At 36.9% G+C, this 19,596-nt stretch overlaps 2 protein-coding genes across 3 annotated transcripts in view; both read right to left on the reverse strand.

Annotated features, from left to right (window-relative positions):
- Window positions 1-14,439, reverse strand: part of LOC129236813 (uncharacterized) — a 38,467-nt gene extending 24,028 nt beyond the window's left edge. Inside the window, exons 1-3 of one of the 2 annotated variants that reach the window (XM_054871055.1) lie at window positions 14,349-14,439; window positions 13,964-14,286; window positions 13,211-13,908 (exon numbers count right to left, since the gene is read on the reverse strand). The gene's annotated coding sequence lies outside the window, so the exon portion shown is untranslated. Of the gene's footprint in view, window positions 1-7,017; window positions 7,335-13,210; window positions 13,909-13,963; window positions 14,287-14,348 lie in introns of those variants that run through there. The other variant, XM_054871057.1, reaches the window with a different exon arrangement.
- On the reverse strand, window positions 14,299-19,520 carry LOC129236814 (alpha-tocopherol transfer protein). Its single transcript, XM_054871058.1, has 6 exons — window positions 19,118-19,520; window positions 15,452-15,611; window positions 15,207-15,288; window positions 14,853-15,143; window positions 14,636-14,772; window positions 14,299-14,568 (listed from the first exon to the last, which is right to left on the reverse strand). The coding sequence occupies exons 1-6, from the start codon at window positions 19,200-19,202 to the stop codon at window positions 14,442-14,444; spliced, it is 882 nt and encodes a 293-aa protein (XP_054727033.1). The 5' UTR covers window positions 19,203-19,520; the 3' UTR covers window positions 14,299-14,441.
- Between the last annotated feature and the right edge of the window lie 76 nt (window positions 19,521-19,596).

Genomic DNA, 19,596 nt, shown 5'->3' on the forward strand with positions numbered 1-19,596 from the left:
TATCCGACGCTCTGTTCGCTTGATTAATTTTCGTAATTTTATGAAATATCTCCCATGCAACAACAAATATTCGCATATTCGAACACCTCTTATTGGCTTCTATTGCGTTATTGTCATGTTATAGTTTAGCGTGTTAATAATAGTGCTTTTATAGGAGTAAATTTGCTAATATTAATTAGTTTTTAATTGTTATGCCAGCCGGACATGCGATGCGCTCTGCTGCTGAGCCAGCGAATCAAAATCGATTACTGGTTGGCAGTAGTGCTGCATACTGCGAGGTATGTGTGTGGGTGCCGATAGATCAATGACCACAACAAAATGGTGGAAAATAGGTCAGCGAGTTATTTGTTGCTGGTCAATAGCTGTGCTGATGGTGGTGGTAGTTTGTCTGGCGAGAAATTTATGTAAGTTAGTTACTGGCAAAGTGCAAAGACAGCATTTTAGCCAATAAATTAAAATTGCACAACTGCACAACTAAGCTGTGCTAATAAAAAACGCAGAAGATATCCTTTAATCATTTAAGGGGCTTAAGAAATAAAAATGCAACACTGAAAACCTTGCATTTAAAAAGTATCTCATCTCAGTGTGCATTGGAGTCATTCCTCAATTCTTCTACCTCAATAAATAATTAAAACTGATATTTTTCACTTACTATTGCACAGCTACGGCTTCGTAGTACCATAAATTGTGGTAGTTATTACCAAAAGAAAAGCATCAAAATACATAGTTTAGTTTGTTTGGCAACAGCAGCGCAGCGAGTAGCAAATGTTTCAGTCACGGCTCAAAAGCGCAAAACCACCAAGTCGTAGGCTTTTTTGTGGCGTACTAAGGGTTACCTTTTCTGACTTCCATATTCCCTCCTCAAGTTCAACTACACGAAATTAAAAAAATTAATAAATAATTTAACCCGACCTACTTCAGTCAACTGCGGCCGCCGTAGCCGAATGGATTGGTGTGTGACTACCATTTGCAATTCACAGAGAGAACGTAGGTTCGAATCTCGGTGAAAACACCAAAATTAAGAAAAAGATTTTTCTAATAGCGGTCGCCCCTCGGCAGACAATGGCAAACCTCCGAGTGTATTTCTGCCATGAAAAAGCTCCTCATAAAAATATCTGCCGTTCGGAGTCGGCTTAAAATTGTAGGTCCCTCCATTTGTGGAACAACATCAAGACGCACACCGCAAATAGGAGGAGGAGGTCGGCCAAACACCCAAAAAGGGTGTACGCGCCAATTATATATATATATATATATATATGTATTGTCTCAATCATAGGCGCTCAAGCTTATCACTCCGCAACAAATTATTTATTTACAAGCAAACACTAAGACCGGCTTGGACTTACGGTAGATAATTTTGGGAATGCGCTAACCAAAGTATATGAACTCTATCCAACGTCTGCAAAACAAACTCCTGCGGAACATAGTAAACGCGCCTTCCTCTATAAGGAATAGCGACATTCATGGAGATCTTGGCATACCAACTGTGATTGAAGTAACGAAGCAATTGCCATAGCTCACGAACTACGATTAAAAAATCATGTCAATGATACAAAGACGTTTAAAACGCACAACGGTAGCATTACTTGTGGAGAGCGAGTGGCGGTGTTATTTTGAATAATCCGCTATTTCGGTAGATGTCACTTTTGAAGCTGTTATTTTTTGATATTTGACAAGTAGAAACTACGTCATTAATAAAAATGGAACGTACACGCTTAAACAACGCATTGAAATTATTAAAATGGTGAAAAAACTCGAACATTTTTGAGTCATCGTGAAGCACTTTGTCGGACCGCAATACAGAAATTGATGAAAAAATTCGAGCTGCTGGGACAAGTTAGTGATGTGAAAAATAAAACCCATGCACGTCGCTCAAGAACAGCCGAAAATATTGCTGTTGTAGCCGAAAGTGTTGAAGAAAACCCAGGTTGGTCCATTCCTCGTCGTTCTTTGGAATTAGGCATTCCACAAACGTCATTACACCGTATTTTCCATAAAGATTTGGGTCTTAAAAGATGTTATAATCCATTAAACACAAGAACTCAAGCCGGCCGATCATCAACAATATCGTGTCTTTGCTGATTGGGTCGTTGAAATGCATGAAAATGATCCGGAATCCCATCGAAAAATCATCTTGAGTGATGAGGCCCATTCCACCTCGGTGGCTTCGTCAACAAGCAAAATTGGTCGGATCTAGGGCTCAGAAAATCCAAGAGTTATATTTGAAAAGCCTCTCTATCTTCAACGTGTGACTGTTTGGTGCGGTTTATGGTCCGGCGGAGTCATTGGACCTTACTTTTTCGAAAATGAAGCTGGAGCAATGATTTTTTATGGCCGGAATTGGATGGTATTGATCTGGACAACGTTTATTTTCAACAAGACGGCGCTAAGTGCCACACAAGCAACGAAACCATTCTTTAAATATGTATTAAAATAACACCTCTTATTGGAAAACCCTTTATTGTAAAATGCTTCTTAAAACAAGTTAAATTATCAAATGAAAGTTTCTTATTAGTATACTTTTCTACATACTACACTAGGTGCGATTGAGGAACGCTTCTACAAAATGAATTAGAATCGTTAATAACGAAAAATATATATGAACCATTATCTGCCATGCGAATAGGTTCTTAGAGACCGGAAAAATATCAAATGTAGGTACATATAATAAATATGAATAAATTTATAACTTGAATAGTACATCGAGCCAAATAAGTTACTACTATTGAGCTCTTTTCGCATTATATACATATTTATAATGTATGTGTGTATGTGTATATAGAGAGCAAGAGCCAATAAATATTTATATACAAAAGCTTGAGGGAACTTGTCATCTTCGTATCACCGACATTGCAATGCCATCATAAATTTCGATTTTTAGTAAAAACAATAAAATAGTGGAAAAGGGAGTGGGAAAGAGTAAAAAGACGGAAAGTTAAAAGTTGAAATTGCCGTCATGAAGTAATACCCGTCAGGCAGCAGAAAAAATGTTTTCTATTGTGAGGCATGAAATACGGATCGGTTCAATATTACATACAAAATTCATGGTTATACATATTTGAAATTCCAAATGGCGCGTAATTTCATAAAATACCAAAAGTGTACTATTTTCTTGGCTTTGCAAGTATTTTAAGTATTAAAGTAATGCGAGTTTGTCACTCCAACATATGAATTGAAGGGTCTTCTTAACATACATGCATATATATATTCACACATACTTGTATATACATACTATATTTGAAATTTTTCTATTACAGAACAAAATAAATCTCGATGGGTGATAGTACTAAGCATTTGGTATTGAGCGGATATATGTACCTTCTACAGCTGCGCGCGAGCTGTAAGATACATACACTTACAAAAACGTGCTCGTAAATGAACATAAATAAAAAATAGTTTAAAAAAACTAAAAGACACGCTTTTATTGCTAATCGAACTAAAAAGTAGAAAAAAAATTTTAATGACAAAGAGACCTATAATGAATTAATAGCAAATCGAACGATCAGTCATAGTCAACTACCTCAGAACAGAATTATAACAAAAATTAAGATACAAAAAGAATAATTCAAATTAGAGTTAAAAGCGTGGAGGGAGCCTGAGAAACGGCTACCCCACTCCTGAAACGGAGAAGTAACAACAAAATATACTGACAAAATCAATATGTTACATAATTTTTCCCATATAGATCATTGATTGAAGGTCGAGCCTTGTTTTTCTGAATGAAAATTATTGTTTTCATTTAGTTAGTGATTTATAGTCCGATTTAATTGTGTTATATTTAATTCCTTCTTTACCGACTACATGTCCAAAAAAGGCCAGCATTGGCCTTGATACAGAATAGATACTCTCAGCACAGAAAAAGGAGACCGTGGATTATATTGACACAATCAAAACGAGATGTAAAGTTCCAGTTTGGTATTTTTTAGTTCATTTTTGTTGTGAATTGTACTTTAATCGATAAAATTTTATAAATGAAATTATGGTAATGATAAATTCCTTCTTTATTTGCCAAAATTTTGTTCCATAAAATAATTTCAAAATTTATGTTTTGATTATTTTATTGTAATTAACAAAATTACATCTGTAAGATCATATACTATAATATGTTAAGAGCGACCCTAATGTATATGTAAGATTATATACTATGTTAAGTACAACTCTAATTCTCCACTATGTTTTTTCCGTTATCACTTTCCAATATGATACTGTAACCTTATATTACATTTTAATAAATTGTGAACCGCCTAACGTTAAACAACGTGCTTAATAGCTAACAGGGTTATGGGCCCAGAGTGTGTCGCTAAAAATATTTGTGGAATCAAAAAAGAAAAGAAATACGTTCTGTGTGAACAAAAACATTTGGTGAACAATAAATTTTTGAGTGAACAAATAAATTCTGTGTGAATAAAAATGAACGGTATAAACATTGAAGAGTTAGACGGTGAAAATTATTCCGTTTGGTGCGTCCTAATGAAAAGTCTGCTAATTACGCTAGACTGCTGGTATCCGATTGAGACTATCTGCGTAGAAAGTTGGACCGCACTCGATAAGGCCACTTTCAGTAAATCGGATAAAAAGGCGTTAGCCTTAATAACGTTAAATGTGAAAAGTTCAGAGCTCATCTATATTAAGGACTGTGAAAATTCTAGGACGGCTTGGGAGAGACTCGATGAAATTTACAACGCACGTGGACCAGCAAGAAAGGTGTCATTATTTAAAAATCTGGTTCGTTTCCAAATTCAACGTTGTGAGAAGTTAAGCCCACAAATCAACAATTTTTGTTCAATCGCTGAAAGCCTACGTGAGCTTCAAATATCGATTCCAGACGACCTGTTGTCTATTTTGTTGCTGTGTGCGCTACCTGAGGAGATGGAAAATTTTGTTGTTGCGATCGAGGCGAGCGACGAACTTCCAACATTGGTACAGTTAAAATCTAAGCTGCTGGAAGAAGAGCATCGTCGTGCATCAAACGGTGTAGCTGAAAACAGCATCAACCTAGAAGCAGAGCGCGTGTTGTCCGTTAATTCAGCGAAGCAGAAGTCACATAGAGGTCAAGAGAGGCGTCGGTGTTACATATGCGGTATGCAAGGTCACATAAGCACTCAATGCAAAAACAAAAGCAAAAGGAAAGACAATTCAGGTAATGCAGTATTGGGGATAGGCAGTGCGAAAAGTGACAAAAGAGATAAATTCATACTCGATAGCGGTGCATCCAGTCACATGTGTTGTGAGAAACATTTTTTCGTCAAATTAAGAGAATGCAGTGATGAAGTTATGCTGGCGACTGGTGAGAAAGTAAGAGTTGAAGCTATTGGTAATGTAAAATTAAAATCAGAGTTCTCTGACATTACTTTAATAGACGTGTTTTATGTTCCACAATTACATTCAAATTTTTTATCTGTGGCAAAAATTATTCAGAGAGGTCATAAAGTATTATTTATGAATGGCAAGGCTGTTGTTAAAAATAAGTATAATGAAATATTGTTTAATGCGCCATTGAAAAGCAATATATATGAAGCTAAATTATACAAGCCTAAAGAGAATTCAGCCATGCAAATAGGTGGAATATTAAATGATAAATTAAGAATCTGGCATCAGAGATTTGGTCACATTAATTGTTGCGATTTGCTTAAGCTCTTTAATGAGAATATGACTAAAGATAAAGAGAAGCTAATTAAATCAGAGTTTTTCAATTGAGAGATTTGCGCTACTTGTAAAATAAAGAAAACAAGTTTTTTGAGTTATAAAAGGGTTTTGTCAAAGCAACCATTAGAAATTATCCACTCAGATTTATGCGGCCCGATGAGAGTTAAGTCGTAAAGTGGTTCCCTTTATTTTATGTCTTTCATTGATGATTATACGAGATATGCACATGTTTATTTTTTAAAGCAAAAGTCAGAGGCACTTGAATGTTTTAAAAATTTTGTTGCTAATGTTGAGAATCAAACCGGGAAGAAGATAAAAGTTTTGAGAACTGATAACGGCTGGGAATACGTAAATGAAGACATGTTGAAATATTTAAACTTTAAAGGTATAATTCACCAAAAAACGATTCCGTACACACCGCAGCAGAACGGCATAGCAGAGCGTTACAATAGAACTGTTGTTAAAATGGCACGGTGCCTGCTAGAGCAATCTAAGTTATCACACAGTTTATGGTCAGAAGCAGTCAACACGGCTACTTACGTTAGAAATCGTTCTCCAACGAAAGTTTTGAAAAATACCACTCCGTTTGAACGTTGGACAGGTCGAAAACCTTATGTTGGTTATATGAAGGTGTTCGGTTGCGATGCGGTCGCATTAAATAAGAAACTTGGCAAATCGAAATTTGAACGGAAAGGTGATATTGTTAAATTCGTAGGGTATGCACGAGACTGTAAGGCATACAGACTTTATGATGTTCGTACGAAATCTATTATCGTGGCAAGAGACGTTATATTTTTTGAGCAGACGTTTACTACTGTTAAAAATGACGAATTATCGTACAATGATACATTACTATTGTTTAATCAGCAAGACAAAGATAATATAAGTGAGGTTCCTACCTTTAGTGGTCATGAAAGGAAGATGAGGTTGTACCATCTGAACAAAATGAAGATGGTGATTCTGATCCAGAACAAATTGTGAATCCTCAAGGGCGTATCAAAAGAGGAAGGCCGAAGATTTTAAGAAATGGTACTGTTGGAAGACCACGTAAAGTATTTGCAATTGATCCATGTGTGAATGTTTTAAATTCAGTTTCTTGCGTAAAGAATGATCTGATTACCACAAAACAAGCTTTAAGCCGTGAAAATGCATTACATTGGAAAAATGCTATGGAATCGGAAATGTCAACTTTAATGAAAAATAATACATGGGATTTAGTAGACCTACCAGAGAACAAAAATGTTATAGGTTGCAAATGGGTTTTCGCAACAAAGAGAAAGACTGATGGGAGTGTTGAGAAGTATAAAGCCCGTCTTGTTGCTCAAGGTTGTTCTCAGCGAGAAAATATAGATTATTTTGATACGTACTCACCTGTTGTGAGACATGCTACTATTCGATTAATATTAGCTCTCTCAGTTAAACATCAGCTTTTGGTTCACCACTTTGATATAACTGCAGCCTATTTGAATGGTGAGCTGAAAGAAGAAGTATATATGCGTCAACCGATAATGTTTGAAGACCAAGAAAATCCGCAAAGCGTTTGTCGTTTGAAAAAGTCGATTTATGGCTTAAAACAGGCCGGCAGAGATTGGTCAGAAAAAATAAATGATATATTAATGAAAATGGGATTTAATCGGTCGAAGTCAGACTGCTGCGTTTTTTATAAAATAAGTCTAAAAGATATCAATATAATAGGCGTCTACGTCGATGATTTAATAGTTGCAAGTAGTTCGAGAGAATCAATTAAGAATATTTTAAATAAATTGAATGAAATCGTACAAGCTGTAGATAGAGGTCCAATACAGCACTACCTTGGAATGCAAATCGAAAGAGATGGAAGTCGGGGTGAAATTAAAATTCATCAAAAAATGTACATCGAAAAATGCTCGATGAATGGGGTATGTCAGATTGTAAATCTGCAGTTACACCGATTCCTAGTGGGTGTGTATTACAGAAATGCCCGAATCTTAACGGTGTCGGAGACTATACTAAAAAGTTTCAGTCGTTAATGGGTGCCTTAACTTATTTGTCAATTATTTCAAGGCCTGATATTTCGTTTGCTGTTTCGAAGCTGTCACAATTTTGCAGCCATGCTCACCACGAACACTTTCTTGTGGCGAAGCATATTTTACGTTATCTAAAACACACTGTTAACATGAGTTTGCGATATTCTAATTCTGATGAGTTTGTATGTTACTCAGATTCCGATTGGGCATCTGATGCTTCAGATAGAAAGTCATGCAGTGGTTTTGTGTTTATGTTTGGAAATGGACCGATACAATGGGAATCTAAGAAGCAAAATGTAATAGCCTTAAGCTCAACTGAAGCTGAATACATTTCTATGTGTCAAGCGGCGAAAGAAGTTATGTTTCAACGAAATTTGCTAAGAGAAATATGTAGGATTCAAGCGGTACGTCGAGTTTCCAACGGTCATCTACTGTGACAATCAAGGAGCTGCGTTTCTGGCGAAGAACGAGTCAACTAAGAAAAGGAGCAAACATATAGATATTAAGTTTCACTATATTAGAGAACAATGTAGTCTAAAAGAATTAAAAATTGAATATGTTTCCACTACAGATAATGTAGCAGATGGTTTTACGAAAAGTTTAAGTAAAATCAAACATGAAAAGTTTTGTAAAAAGTTATTGACCAGTATAGATATAGAATTCAATGAAATTGTTTAGTTATACATTTTTTCAAAAATGGTGTGAATTATGGTTGAGCCGGAGTATGTAAGATCATATACTATAATATGTTAAGAGCGACCCTAATGTATATGGAAGATTATATACTATGTTAAGTACAACCCTAATTCTCCACTATGTTTTTTCCGTTATCACTTTCCAATATGATACTGTAACCTTATATTACATTTTAATAAATTGTGAACCGCCTAACGTTAAACAACGTGCTTAATAGCTAACAACATCTTATATGAAAATTATTTTATCTTATATGAACATTGAATAGTGTAAATTTGCGTGTATGAGACTTGTAGTATCTACGCATGTGTAAAGACTATACAAAGTGAGAATGCAACTACCCTGAAAACGTTTTAGCCTTCTATTCGCACTGCAGTGCCGCGTGCCCGAGCAAGTTCGAATTCGAAAGAGTAAGTCGTAGACTCCCGAAATCAGTAAGAGTGACTCGGAGAGTGCAGGCATGCGCAGACCGCGCGTTAGCTCTCTCTTTCTTACTCTTCTACAGAATATCTAAAAAAAGAAAATATTAATCCTGGCAATCCTAATAAGGATAATGGAAAACTTTTATCAAATTATTGCATTGTCATCGGTCCTTGATAGGTGTGCAAAATTCCAAGTCGATCAGATTTTTAGAAGCCAGTGAAAATTAAGCTCAAAGATTCCGTTACATACATACATACATGCAACCCGAGCTAATAAAAGTGTGTTAAAAAGACCAGAATCATGGGCCAACAACTCTTAGTTTTTGCATCACGATAATGCACCGGCTCACACTGCACTCGTTCTTCGTGACCATTTCGCCAAAGATCCCACGCATATCGTTCCGCAACCACCGTATTCGCCTGATTTGGCTCCGTGTGACTTCTGGCTATTCCCAAAACTCAAGAGACCACTCCGGGGAACGCGTTTCGAGTCGATTGAGGAGATAAAAGCTGAATCGAAGAAGGTGCTGATGGCTATACCGGAAATGGACTATTTGGCATGTTTCGGGGATTGGAAAAATCGTTGGCATAAGTGTATTTCATCGAGAGGGGATTATTTTGAAGAGGATGAAATTGATTTGCCCACAGGTAAAAAGAGGAAATATTAATCCTGGCAATCCTAGTAAGGATAATGGAAAACTTTTACCAAATTATTGCATTGTCATCGGTCCTTGATAAGTGTGCAAAATTCCAAGTCGATCAGATTTTTAGAAGCCAGTGAAAATTAAGCTCAAAGATTCCGTTACATACATACATACATACAACCCGAGCTAATAAAAGTGTGTTAAGAAAGACAAAAACGACAAGACTTCATAGCACATCGAGATATAATCGACTTCAATCTGCTTTGTGTGCAGTTACTCGTACATCCGTATATTTATTTCGCTCTACTTCGGCAGAGTTAGTGCTTGTTGTTTGTGGTGGTAATGATGTTAGAACAGTTGCCCAGTACTTTCCTATGTATTGGTTAATAGCCCCAAAACCCCATTTAAGCACATCAATGATGTAAAGCAAATCCTTGCAGGGAAATTCATTGCCCATAGTTTCGGCTCGATTGCCAAAATAATATATTGAATATTTCAAAAATTAAAAGAAATAAAATAAATTCGGAAAACAGATTTTAACCGAAGTAGGTTAGTTGGAAAACTGGGGATAGCAAACTTTAAGTGAATTTTATGAATTTATTTTTAAAACAGCGAAATTAGTTTTTTTACTTTCTTCTAACGCATAATCCTTCCGAAATACTGTGCCAAAATTTCAAGTAAATCCGAGAAAACTTATGAAGATAAAGGTTTTAACCGAACTAGGTTAGTTGGGGAAAATTGAATACCCATAGAGAATCGCGTTTGCTATTATTTCGGCGCTTGCTTTTACTCGTAATGACTGATTCTTAAAAAAGGGCTTCTAATTGATTCAAAATTTCGTATGGATTATACATGTATACCTTTTTTCATAATATATACACACAAAAACTGAAATATATTGATAAGTAGGATTCATACAATCCCAGAAAAGTGGCTTATATGTTAGAGCAGTGCTTGGAAAGCACAACACACTGAGCGGGACACGCAGCGGGCGATGCCTGACATTTGTCGCATATCACTTGATTTGCGCTGCATAAAGCTATTGCGGCCAACATGTTTGCAACAACCCCAGCTGTCGTTATGTTCGATTGTACTGCTGTATAGATCAACTCATTGTCTATTCGCCTGCTGTTCTGCCACACAACACAAAATAGAATACGCAAAAAGTATATACATTTCAATACGTACACGAACCGGCTTTTTCGCCCATGTGGGTGTGCGCGCTGAAAAAACAATAGACGAATAGAACGCCGGCGCCGACGCCGACGCCGATGCCGACACAGACACAGACGCCTCCAAACAACCACCCACTCTCATTCGTCCACAAGCTGGTCCCATTAAATCATTTACCCGTAGCATTGATGGGTACGAAAACCACCCAAACTCAACTTAGGCAAAGCAGCAGAACAATTGTGGCATAAATATAGGCGGTTGCGCAAATGTTTTCTGATACAGCTTACTTGTTAAGCTCCATTGTAATAGTGAAAACTACAACATCAATGAGGGGCTTAGTATGGGAGCACTTACACACATACGTATTTACTCCGAGCGCTTGCATGGGCACATATATGAATAATTGCGGATGTATGCGAGTGTGATTTGTGTGTAGTGGGCGCTCGGGTGGTTCTGCTCTGGAACGGTCATATCGAGATATTAATAAACATTTTCATTATGATATAATTTCTGCTACTTTTCGCTTAAAATATGCACGCCATGTACACAAATGGGTTTGTACTTGCTTGGGCAATGTAGGCGCATTCGTGTCTTGTATTTAAGGCGAATACGTGCCTAAGTATGTGTGCACATATATACACAGAATAGCGAAGCAGAAAAGTATGTCTCAAATAGAATTTATTCTTTGCTCTTTTTCTGCTTTATTATTTTTGTGCCTTTTTCGGTTGTTACCCGCTTACCAGTTGTTGACCCCCACCACCATCATTCGCTGGCTTTCTACTTGTCACATATTGCCAAACATACTTATGTGAATATGTTTTTATTGTTATTTTTTACTTATATTTTAGGTTAGCATGCCAACCGGCTAGTCATTACTACGGAGCTTGCCCTCACTCCCCGCCCCTCACACGACGAAATACTGAGAAAGCTTGATGTGTGCGTATTTTTGTTTTTGCCTTTTTACGATGTCTCAATGTTTGTTTTGTTCAATACGAATAGGCCACATAGCCCGCAATGCATTGAAAAATACAACTACAAGAAGTCGATTGCGTAAACACATGGGTACGCACTCATACACTTATACATGCACACATACACATATATATTTCACTATAAGTATGAACCTAGAGACGGCTTAGAAAAATTAAAAACGCTATGTGGTGGTGAATGCAGCTACAACAATCAAGAAACGATAAAGGCATAAGTCAAAGGCGATGTGGTGCGAGATTTTATGTCTTTCATTATCTAAGATTTCATTAAAAATTGTTTCTAAAAAATGTATGCTTCATTTCATTAAACGCAGTTAGCAGGCAAATTGCTTTTTTTAATAAATATTTTCACCACTTTGGTCTCAAATTTGGCCTGTAGATTTCGATATAAGCAATTTCTACACACGCTACATACTTTTAGGCAAGTCTTTACTATCCACTTCCTTCTTCACTTTTTAATATTTCACTTAAAATTTGCTCAGCACACATTTCTCTTCACTCCAAAATCCTCTATTTTCTATGGTTTTTGCGTTTTCTCGTCACTTTTTTTGCAAATTAAACGCATACATGAACAACCACTGACCGCTGATCGCTGGCTGTTGCCATTCAACCGCTCGTCATTGCAAATGTTTAAACACTTCAATCGCCAAAGTAGAAATACTCAATGCTGCGCCTCTGTGTGGCCACTTTAGGTAGTATGTATGCTGCTTGGGGCTTGCTCCAACATGTTGGATGTTGCGTGTTGCTGTTACTACAGCGAATAGCCACAAGACAAAGCACCGGAAACAACCATGCACAGCGCTTGTAAGGGTGAAAAGCGGTGCCTGCACTTAGGCGCTGCGGTCAGACAATGCAATTTCCGTTAGCGAAGGATGGAATCTTTGAATTGTTACAACTTATGTAAATTAAAGACTCTTTCGCGCGAAAATTAGTTATCAAAGACAGAGTATTAATTTTACCCCTAACACCCTGAATTATCGAATTCACTTTTCTCCTATGCAACTATTTAATATATTCACTCCGATTCGATGAGAGACAACTTCTCGTTCAACCGGCACAGTGTCATTGACGGAATCGACTAAACTAATGGTTCGATCACTCATATGCACGTCACCTTCGCTTTTGCTTTAGCAGGCAGTTTTGCAACGCACTTCAACACTGAGCAGACAATTGAAATCAATATCCTGCCTGATATCCTGTGTAAGGCCGTTGGCACGCTGCGCTCTGGGACCTTCTCTAACTGAGGAAACTGCATTGCAGGCGCCTTCTCCACTCAATTGCTGCCTCTATGTGGGTTAAGTGTGCTGTGATGCTGCATTTTCGGTGCATAGAGTCAAACCTGCGAGATCCGGACCTGCGTTCTCTCTGTTAATTCCAAATGGTAGTCACGCACCAACCCACTCGGCTACGGCGGCTGCCAGTGAGGAATGCACACAGCAAAATTAGTTATACAGAAATGAATTACTATCTGCTGGTTTCAATATATTCTAAATATTGGATGTGCGAAAAATTAAATGGTATTGGGTGTCAAAAAAAAACTGTATGGCGGATGACCCATAAATTCATTTGTGGAGCGCTCTCCAATTATTCGTGTTTTTTTTTTTTCAAAGTGATTCACCAAGCATTTGGTTTACCTTATTTTTAAGAAGCCTTCAGGCGAAAAATTGATTGTGTACTATATAGAATACATATTTCTTCTTTCTGCATGGTCAGTATATTTGGTCCATTCTGGTCTGAAAAATTAAACGTTCCTTTGTTTTCCAGTACACATTTTGTTGGGTTTATCTCACTTTAGAAAATCCGTACAGTCGATTGTGCATTGTATTCGGGCTCAGCCGCTTAGTTCTGTGTTTCGCAACGAATTCTCTACAGTAGTTCGACCAAAGTGTATAATTAAATAAATTTTAAAAATTACAAATTTGTTCACCTACTTTTTCATTCAGCACTAACAGTAACGAACACTGAGTTATCACTTTTTTTACCTGCCATTGAAAATGGTTTTCAGACACTTGCTGTGCGGTGGCAAATTTGCATTTTATTTAGTTTACCTACTGTAAAGGATTTAATTACGAACTGAAATCACTTAGGAAAATTATTAAAAAAACAAACAGCAGGCGATTTCACCTAATGGACATGGCGTGTGGAGAAGTCTCTGCACATCTCAGCCCCTCACCTTCTCCTTTTTAAGCTTTGTTTCTAAATTTACGCTTCCCCGCTGTTTTGTCTTACCACAGTTCAACTTTTCTTCCTAATAAAGCGGGCGTGATTAATGAATTTCAAGTACATAGCAGTCCCAATGGAGTTCTTAACTGGCGTGCTAACCTCGACACAGCTACAGAAATTGCTTTCGATTCTTTATTCTATGGTCTGTTTTTTTCTACTTTTACCTTTTTTAAGCTCTCTTCCAAGCCATATGGCTGCAAACATACCAGCTTGGCGCATTTGCTACCCGCCACCCACTTCCGCACCTTCCTTGCACTTCAAACATGAAAAGGAAGTGCACAACACGGCACCGACTGAGTGTGTCCTCTGCATGAGTGAGTTGAATGAATTATGGCGCACTTGTAACTGCAGGACGAGGATGTGTGCGTGTGTGATCTCATACTACGGGCGGTACCACAACTGAATGGTGCGCGCACTTCGAGGAAGTACCGCTTTTGAAACGGCCACTGCACACAATTTGCATATATGTATGTAAAAAGTTAAAGAGCTGGAAATGCAGTTATACTTTTAGAGGGAATTTTTACAATTGCAAATTTTCAAGTTGCTTACTTTACCCATTTTATATTGAATCCAACTACATCTGAAATTCGCGAAATTTTACAATACATACATATATACATATATACAAAGATAACTGCTTCCTTAATCAATCTCCAAAGTTTTTAAGCTCGGGCAAACCTTATCCGGCTCCTGGTTGGTTTCAGCTACAAAAGTTTTTGGTTTCCTTGTTTTATCGATCTTCCACGCATCGGGATTCATCAAATAATCTCTGAAAAGTTATTTCACATGGCAGTAGAATTTAAATTACTTAACTTGAACTTAAATAAATAAATTACCTCTTCTCTATCAGCAGCTTAACCCATTTTTCTTTCAAGTCAGCCATTTGCCCTGCCTTGCCGCCATATTCCTCTGGCAGCATTTCACGCGGAAAGTGTTCATAGGGTGTTTCGGCATTAGGTAGGTGAAAGTGGATCTACATAGCGAAAGCCAAAGAAATCAAACCAGTACTTAGTACTAATGTCGTTTTTATTAACCTATTTCCCGCTCACTTACCAACTTGAACACCTCACTCTTGATGAACGGCTTCACCACCGTTAGCACCTTATCTAGATAAGACGGACAATTCAGCACATGTATGGCCTTTAAACGCACTGGATGCGCCTCTTGAACAAACTTCATGTAAATACGTAATGAACTAAAAACCGTACGACCCACGTGCCGCAAACTATAGCCGGCCATGTCGAAAATGGGCACCTCACCATCGCACATGCCCACCTCATCGGGCACGACAAAACGCAGGTCGGCCATCATGAAGAACACTTTGATGGCGGCCGTAAAATTAAACTAAAATTCAATAAATGAAAATTTTGAGGAGAAAAACAGAAATACGAAGAACCAGCAACATACCTTATCTGCCTCGTAATCAGTTAGACGGTAGAAGAGCAACTTATTTTTGTCCGGCGTCAGCCCAGGCAGCGGCAGCAAATCACTGAAAAAGTTGTTTAAAAATAAAAAATTTAAACCCGTTAGCATAAAAATAATGAAAATATTAAATGTGGAAAGAGTAATAGTAACTCAGCTGCACACAGATATTTCGCAATAACTGGTTAAGCCACAATACCGCCCTGCCTCCCATTGCCACCGTTACTTACGCGACTTGCAACAACTGCTGGGACTCTAGATCTGTAGGATCGCGCTGCAGGAATATGTGTGGATACTTGTTGCGCAGCCCGTAGTTAAGTTCGATCAGCCGCTTTGCGCCCTCCACGTCGCCGAACACCGAATAGAGAAAACGTTCGAGCACCGGCTTCTCTGCAAGTGCACACAAACAGACAAATAGGCCATTAGTCAGAGGGTGGGATGGGAAAGCCAAGGAGCGCATGAAATGAGTTCTATGTGTGGTGCGTTTGTATTGCTCATGCAAACAAATATATTTTCCTTTTTAAAATTTGCTTTGCGCTCTCAGCTCCCGGCGTTTTCACGTGCTACACCAGATTTGCTTTTCACATAGACCGAAATACATATGCACATATATATTTACGAACATGTCTATACATATTTATTAGCGACTTACGGTAATTGGGTTGAAAGTGCAATGAAAATAAATGCTACTCTCTTTAAGTAAACACTTCTATGAAACCGGTTTAATTTCTACTGCATTATTGTTATTCATATGCATATACACACATACGTAAATACCAGTATGAATGCAGGTATGTGGAACAGTTGTGACATTGTGCAATTTTGTCGTAAGTTATCCGCAACTTATTCGTACCTTGCAAAATTTTTCCCTAGTACTACTGCCAACACTTCTAAAGTGTGAATATGTCGGTATGTATGTACATATAGATGTACCTGCAGGTTTTCATTTAAAATCGCGCGAATTGCCTCCCCATTTGAATTTGCATAATTTTCTTTATCTTTATAATTTCTTTATTTTTATTTGTCATTTTATGCATAAATTAAATAAAAACAAAAAACACTTAAAATAATATTATTGTAGAAACCGTTTAAAAGTAGAACCTGAAATGTACATATGTACATACATTGGCTCATATGGAAACATGTAAATGTGCAACCACAAGCAGACACCCACAATGTGTGAGAATTTAATATGCATTATTTTTTCTTTAAGCTTATTGTAAGGCAATACTAGCAATTCCTTTTCCGTATTCTGCATTTTTTTTTGTTACGGATATTTTTTGACTGCAATTAAAATTTACTACACATTCAAATATGACAATTTTCAAGTTATTTACCAAGGTCAATCTATACAAATCGAAATCGATTCTAAATATACAACAATTTGTGGGCGGATACCAAATTTCAGCTGAAGGAAGAAGAGGGAAAAATACAAATGCTCTCACTTTGACAATCAGGCATCAATCAGCCGGTTAAACCATACAATCTTATATGAAGCCGTCTTATTATTTATTTTAAGAGGAAACAATTTTGACAAACAAATGATTTTATTTTATAAAAAATTAGAATCTCTATAAAAACTGACTTTAGATTTAAAAAACTAAAAAATTGAAATTTAATGAAGTAATCTTTAAGAAATATCTTTAACATATGTTCATATATGTATGTAGATATATGTATTTTAATATCAAAATATTAGCATTAATTTAGTTATGAGCCACCCGCGATAAGGCTTTTAACCACAATGAACCACATTCTTTACCCATTTCTTGGTGTATTTAGAATCGAATATTGGCATTGGTGAACGTCCAACCTAAGTTTTCCTATTAATGTTCTTCAATGCTATTAACATTTAAAGTTTTGTAAACACTATTATACTCATAATTTTTTAATTGAATTTCAAGGCTGACATAATTGACGGTACTCAAGTGAGCGAAGTGCTTTACTACCTCGAATTTATAACTGTCAAGCTATGACTCTTGTCGATTGTACGACTTGTCTCCAGATACATCATTACATTTGATTGTGGAAAATGATGCCATATGGAGAAGAATAAGGCATATCAACTTGGGACGACTGAAGGAGAGGCACATACGCTCAGCCTAGCTCAGGTTTCACAAAAAAGACCTAAGCCTGGGTGAAGTATTGTAAAGAGAAAAAAGCACAATAGGGCTTATTGTCGAAGTGCATACCTCTTTTTCGTGTCTAACTTGCTATCTAATTGTTAACCGTGACATAGGTGGCGAGATGGCGAGACGTTAACCGTTTGTGAACCCGTTCGTTTCATCTCTTTATCTGAAAATTCAAAGGTAACAGCATCGATCAAAGCCGCCGGCATTCTAAGCTTATACAGAAAATGGAGCCTGCGAATTTTAGTTCTGCAGCTCGAACAATCTTTTCTAGAATCAATGTAAAGAAGTCACACTGTTAGGTATCCAACAACTCCTTGAAGTCGATCTTATCAATTCTTAATTTTGTGGGTATACCAATCGTGCATCATTTTAATGCTGTTGAGAGCTGCCTTAAAACCAGCAAACTTCAATGGGCGATTTTTTCTACCCGGAAGTTGGTGTGGGCGATTACTATGTGTATTTTTTCGCCAATAATTAAGAGGTCGAAGTCTTCATCTTCTCAGTATTTCCGCTGATGTTACCGTTCAGAAGGTGGAATAAACGTTCCCTCCCTAATTTATGCAATCTCTGTTCATTAGTCCCCAGATCATCATCTACATTCTAATTGACAGAAAATCGCCCGGGTTTTAAAATCTTTTGTGCGTAGGCAAGTTTTTTGCAGAATTCTCATTTTTTGGTCTCCCTTCCTATCTTCAAATAGTACGCCTAACTCTCTTCCTTGCCTTGGTTGTCATTAAAAGGAGGATCTTATCTGAAGTTTTGTGTTTCTTTTCATTTTACGAAGTGATTCCCAAGTCCAGCACTCAACCCGATTAACAAATGTAAATACTTGTACATATGTCATTCATTATGTCACCACTCACATTTTGACTTATGACTTTACATAAATAAAGTTTTCGTACAACGTTTCGAGCATTGATAGCAGATGACAGGACAATTTTTTCGCTTTTAAAACATTGATATTAAATGAACTCTCGGTAACCTAATTTTATAAGAACAAGTGTACGTATTTTTTTTTTTTTAATTTTTTGCGACAGAAATAAATTTACAATGCTGCTATGCTAATGATTTTAGCTCAATTCTCAGTAACATTTGTTGTGGTAGCAATCGATAAGTACAACTTGCTACTTGTCAGGCGCGGCATAAATGGCGCACGTACGACTTTGAAATTCCCTCAATCGAGATCGAAATGAGCAAACAAAAAACATCTGCTTAGTATGCCAGACAGCAATGCGGTGTACTATTTGTGCTGGATTAGTGAGTTACACTCTGTAGCCAGCCAGCAAAATAGCGCTCATAAGGCGCCTCCACTGTTGAGTTGTGAAGTATTCTAGTTAAATAAAAACTCTTTATGTATGTACATACTCTCTATTGTCCAATCGTTTTTTTTTTTTTTTTGCATAGATGCTGTATTTTTTTCGAATAAATGCGTCGTACCCATATTTTTTATTTTGTTTTTATGTGTACCAAAGGCCAAAGGTATCTATATGAGTAAAATTTTGCAAGACTGAAGCTTTAATGCCTCAAAAAAAATTGCTTCTTAAAAATGTTTAAAAAGTAATTACATTATACATACACATGTATGACTACACTCCACTTCCTCCTTATTATGTAAAACCCCCAGTAATAATTTTCAGAATAGACTATTAAAAGCAAACTTAAAATAATTACGAATATATACTTGCATAAACTGAGATTTAGCTATATGTATTTCTTTTATTCATGTTTTATTCAAATTGTTTGTCGTTCCCACACGCAGCTCACCTATGGCCTGTGGCAAGTGCGGCTGTGTTTTAATCCAAAGCTGCAAAGCGATGACAAGCTCGTCTAACTCAGGCTTCACAACCATTTTGTTTTATTAAATGAGGAATAAAACAAACGAATAATAAAAAAATTTCAAATTTATTCCAATTTGTGACTTTGTTCATTTAACAATAATTTTTTAAAATCCAGTTGGTTTAGGTTTTTTTCGCTTTAAAAAAACAATAACCTTTATTGTTTAATTTTCACACTTTGCTAGTATTTCACTGCTTTATGCTTTCACAACACAAATGCCTTTTTCAGCCAGAAAGTGAAATTCGCTAGATACCAATCCTGTGTGCTGGATATGAACAAAACCAATAAGCGACTACCACTAACGAGATGCTCGCAGCAACTAAAGGCGCATCCCAGTCGGTCGAGCTAATATAAACACAGCGAGGTACACTCATACTGAACACATACAAATATGATTACAAGCAAAT

Source organism: Anastrepha obliqua, chromosome 2 (assembly GCF_027943255.1).
Source record: "Anastrepha obliqua isolate idAnaObli1 chromosome 2, idAnaObli1_1.0, whole genome shotgun sequence".
In the NCBI taxonomy this organism is placed as follows: domain Eukaryota; kingdom Metazoa; phylum Arthropoda; class Insecta; order Diptera; family Tephritidae; genus Anastrepha; species Anastrepha obliqua.

Coding starts and splice junctions, on each gene's coding strand:
- LOC129236814 (XM_054871058.1), bottom strand. CDS start 19,202: ATGGTTGTGAAGCCTGAGTTAGACGAGCTTGTCATCGCTTTGCAGCTT. Junction 14,773..14,852: donor AGAGTGAGGTGTTCAAGTTG/GTAAGTGAGCGG, acceptor TTCGCTATGTAG/ATCCACTTTCACCTACCTAA. Junction 14,569..14,635: donor AAGCTGCTGATAGAGAAGAG/GTAATTTATTTA, acceptor ATAACTTTTCAG/AGATTATTTGATGAATCCCG.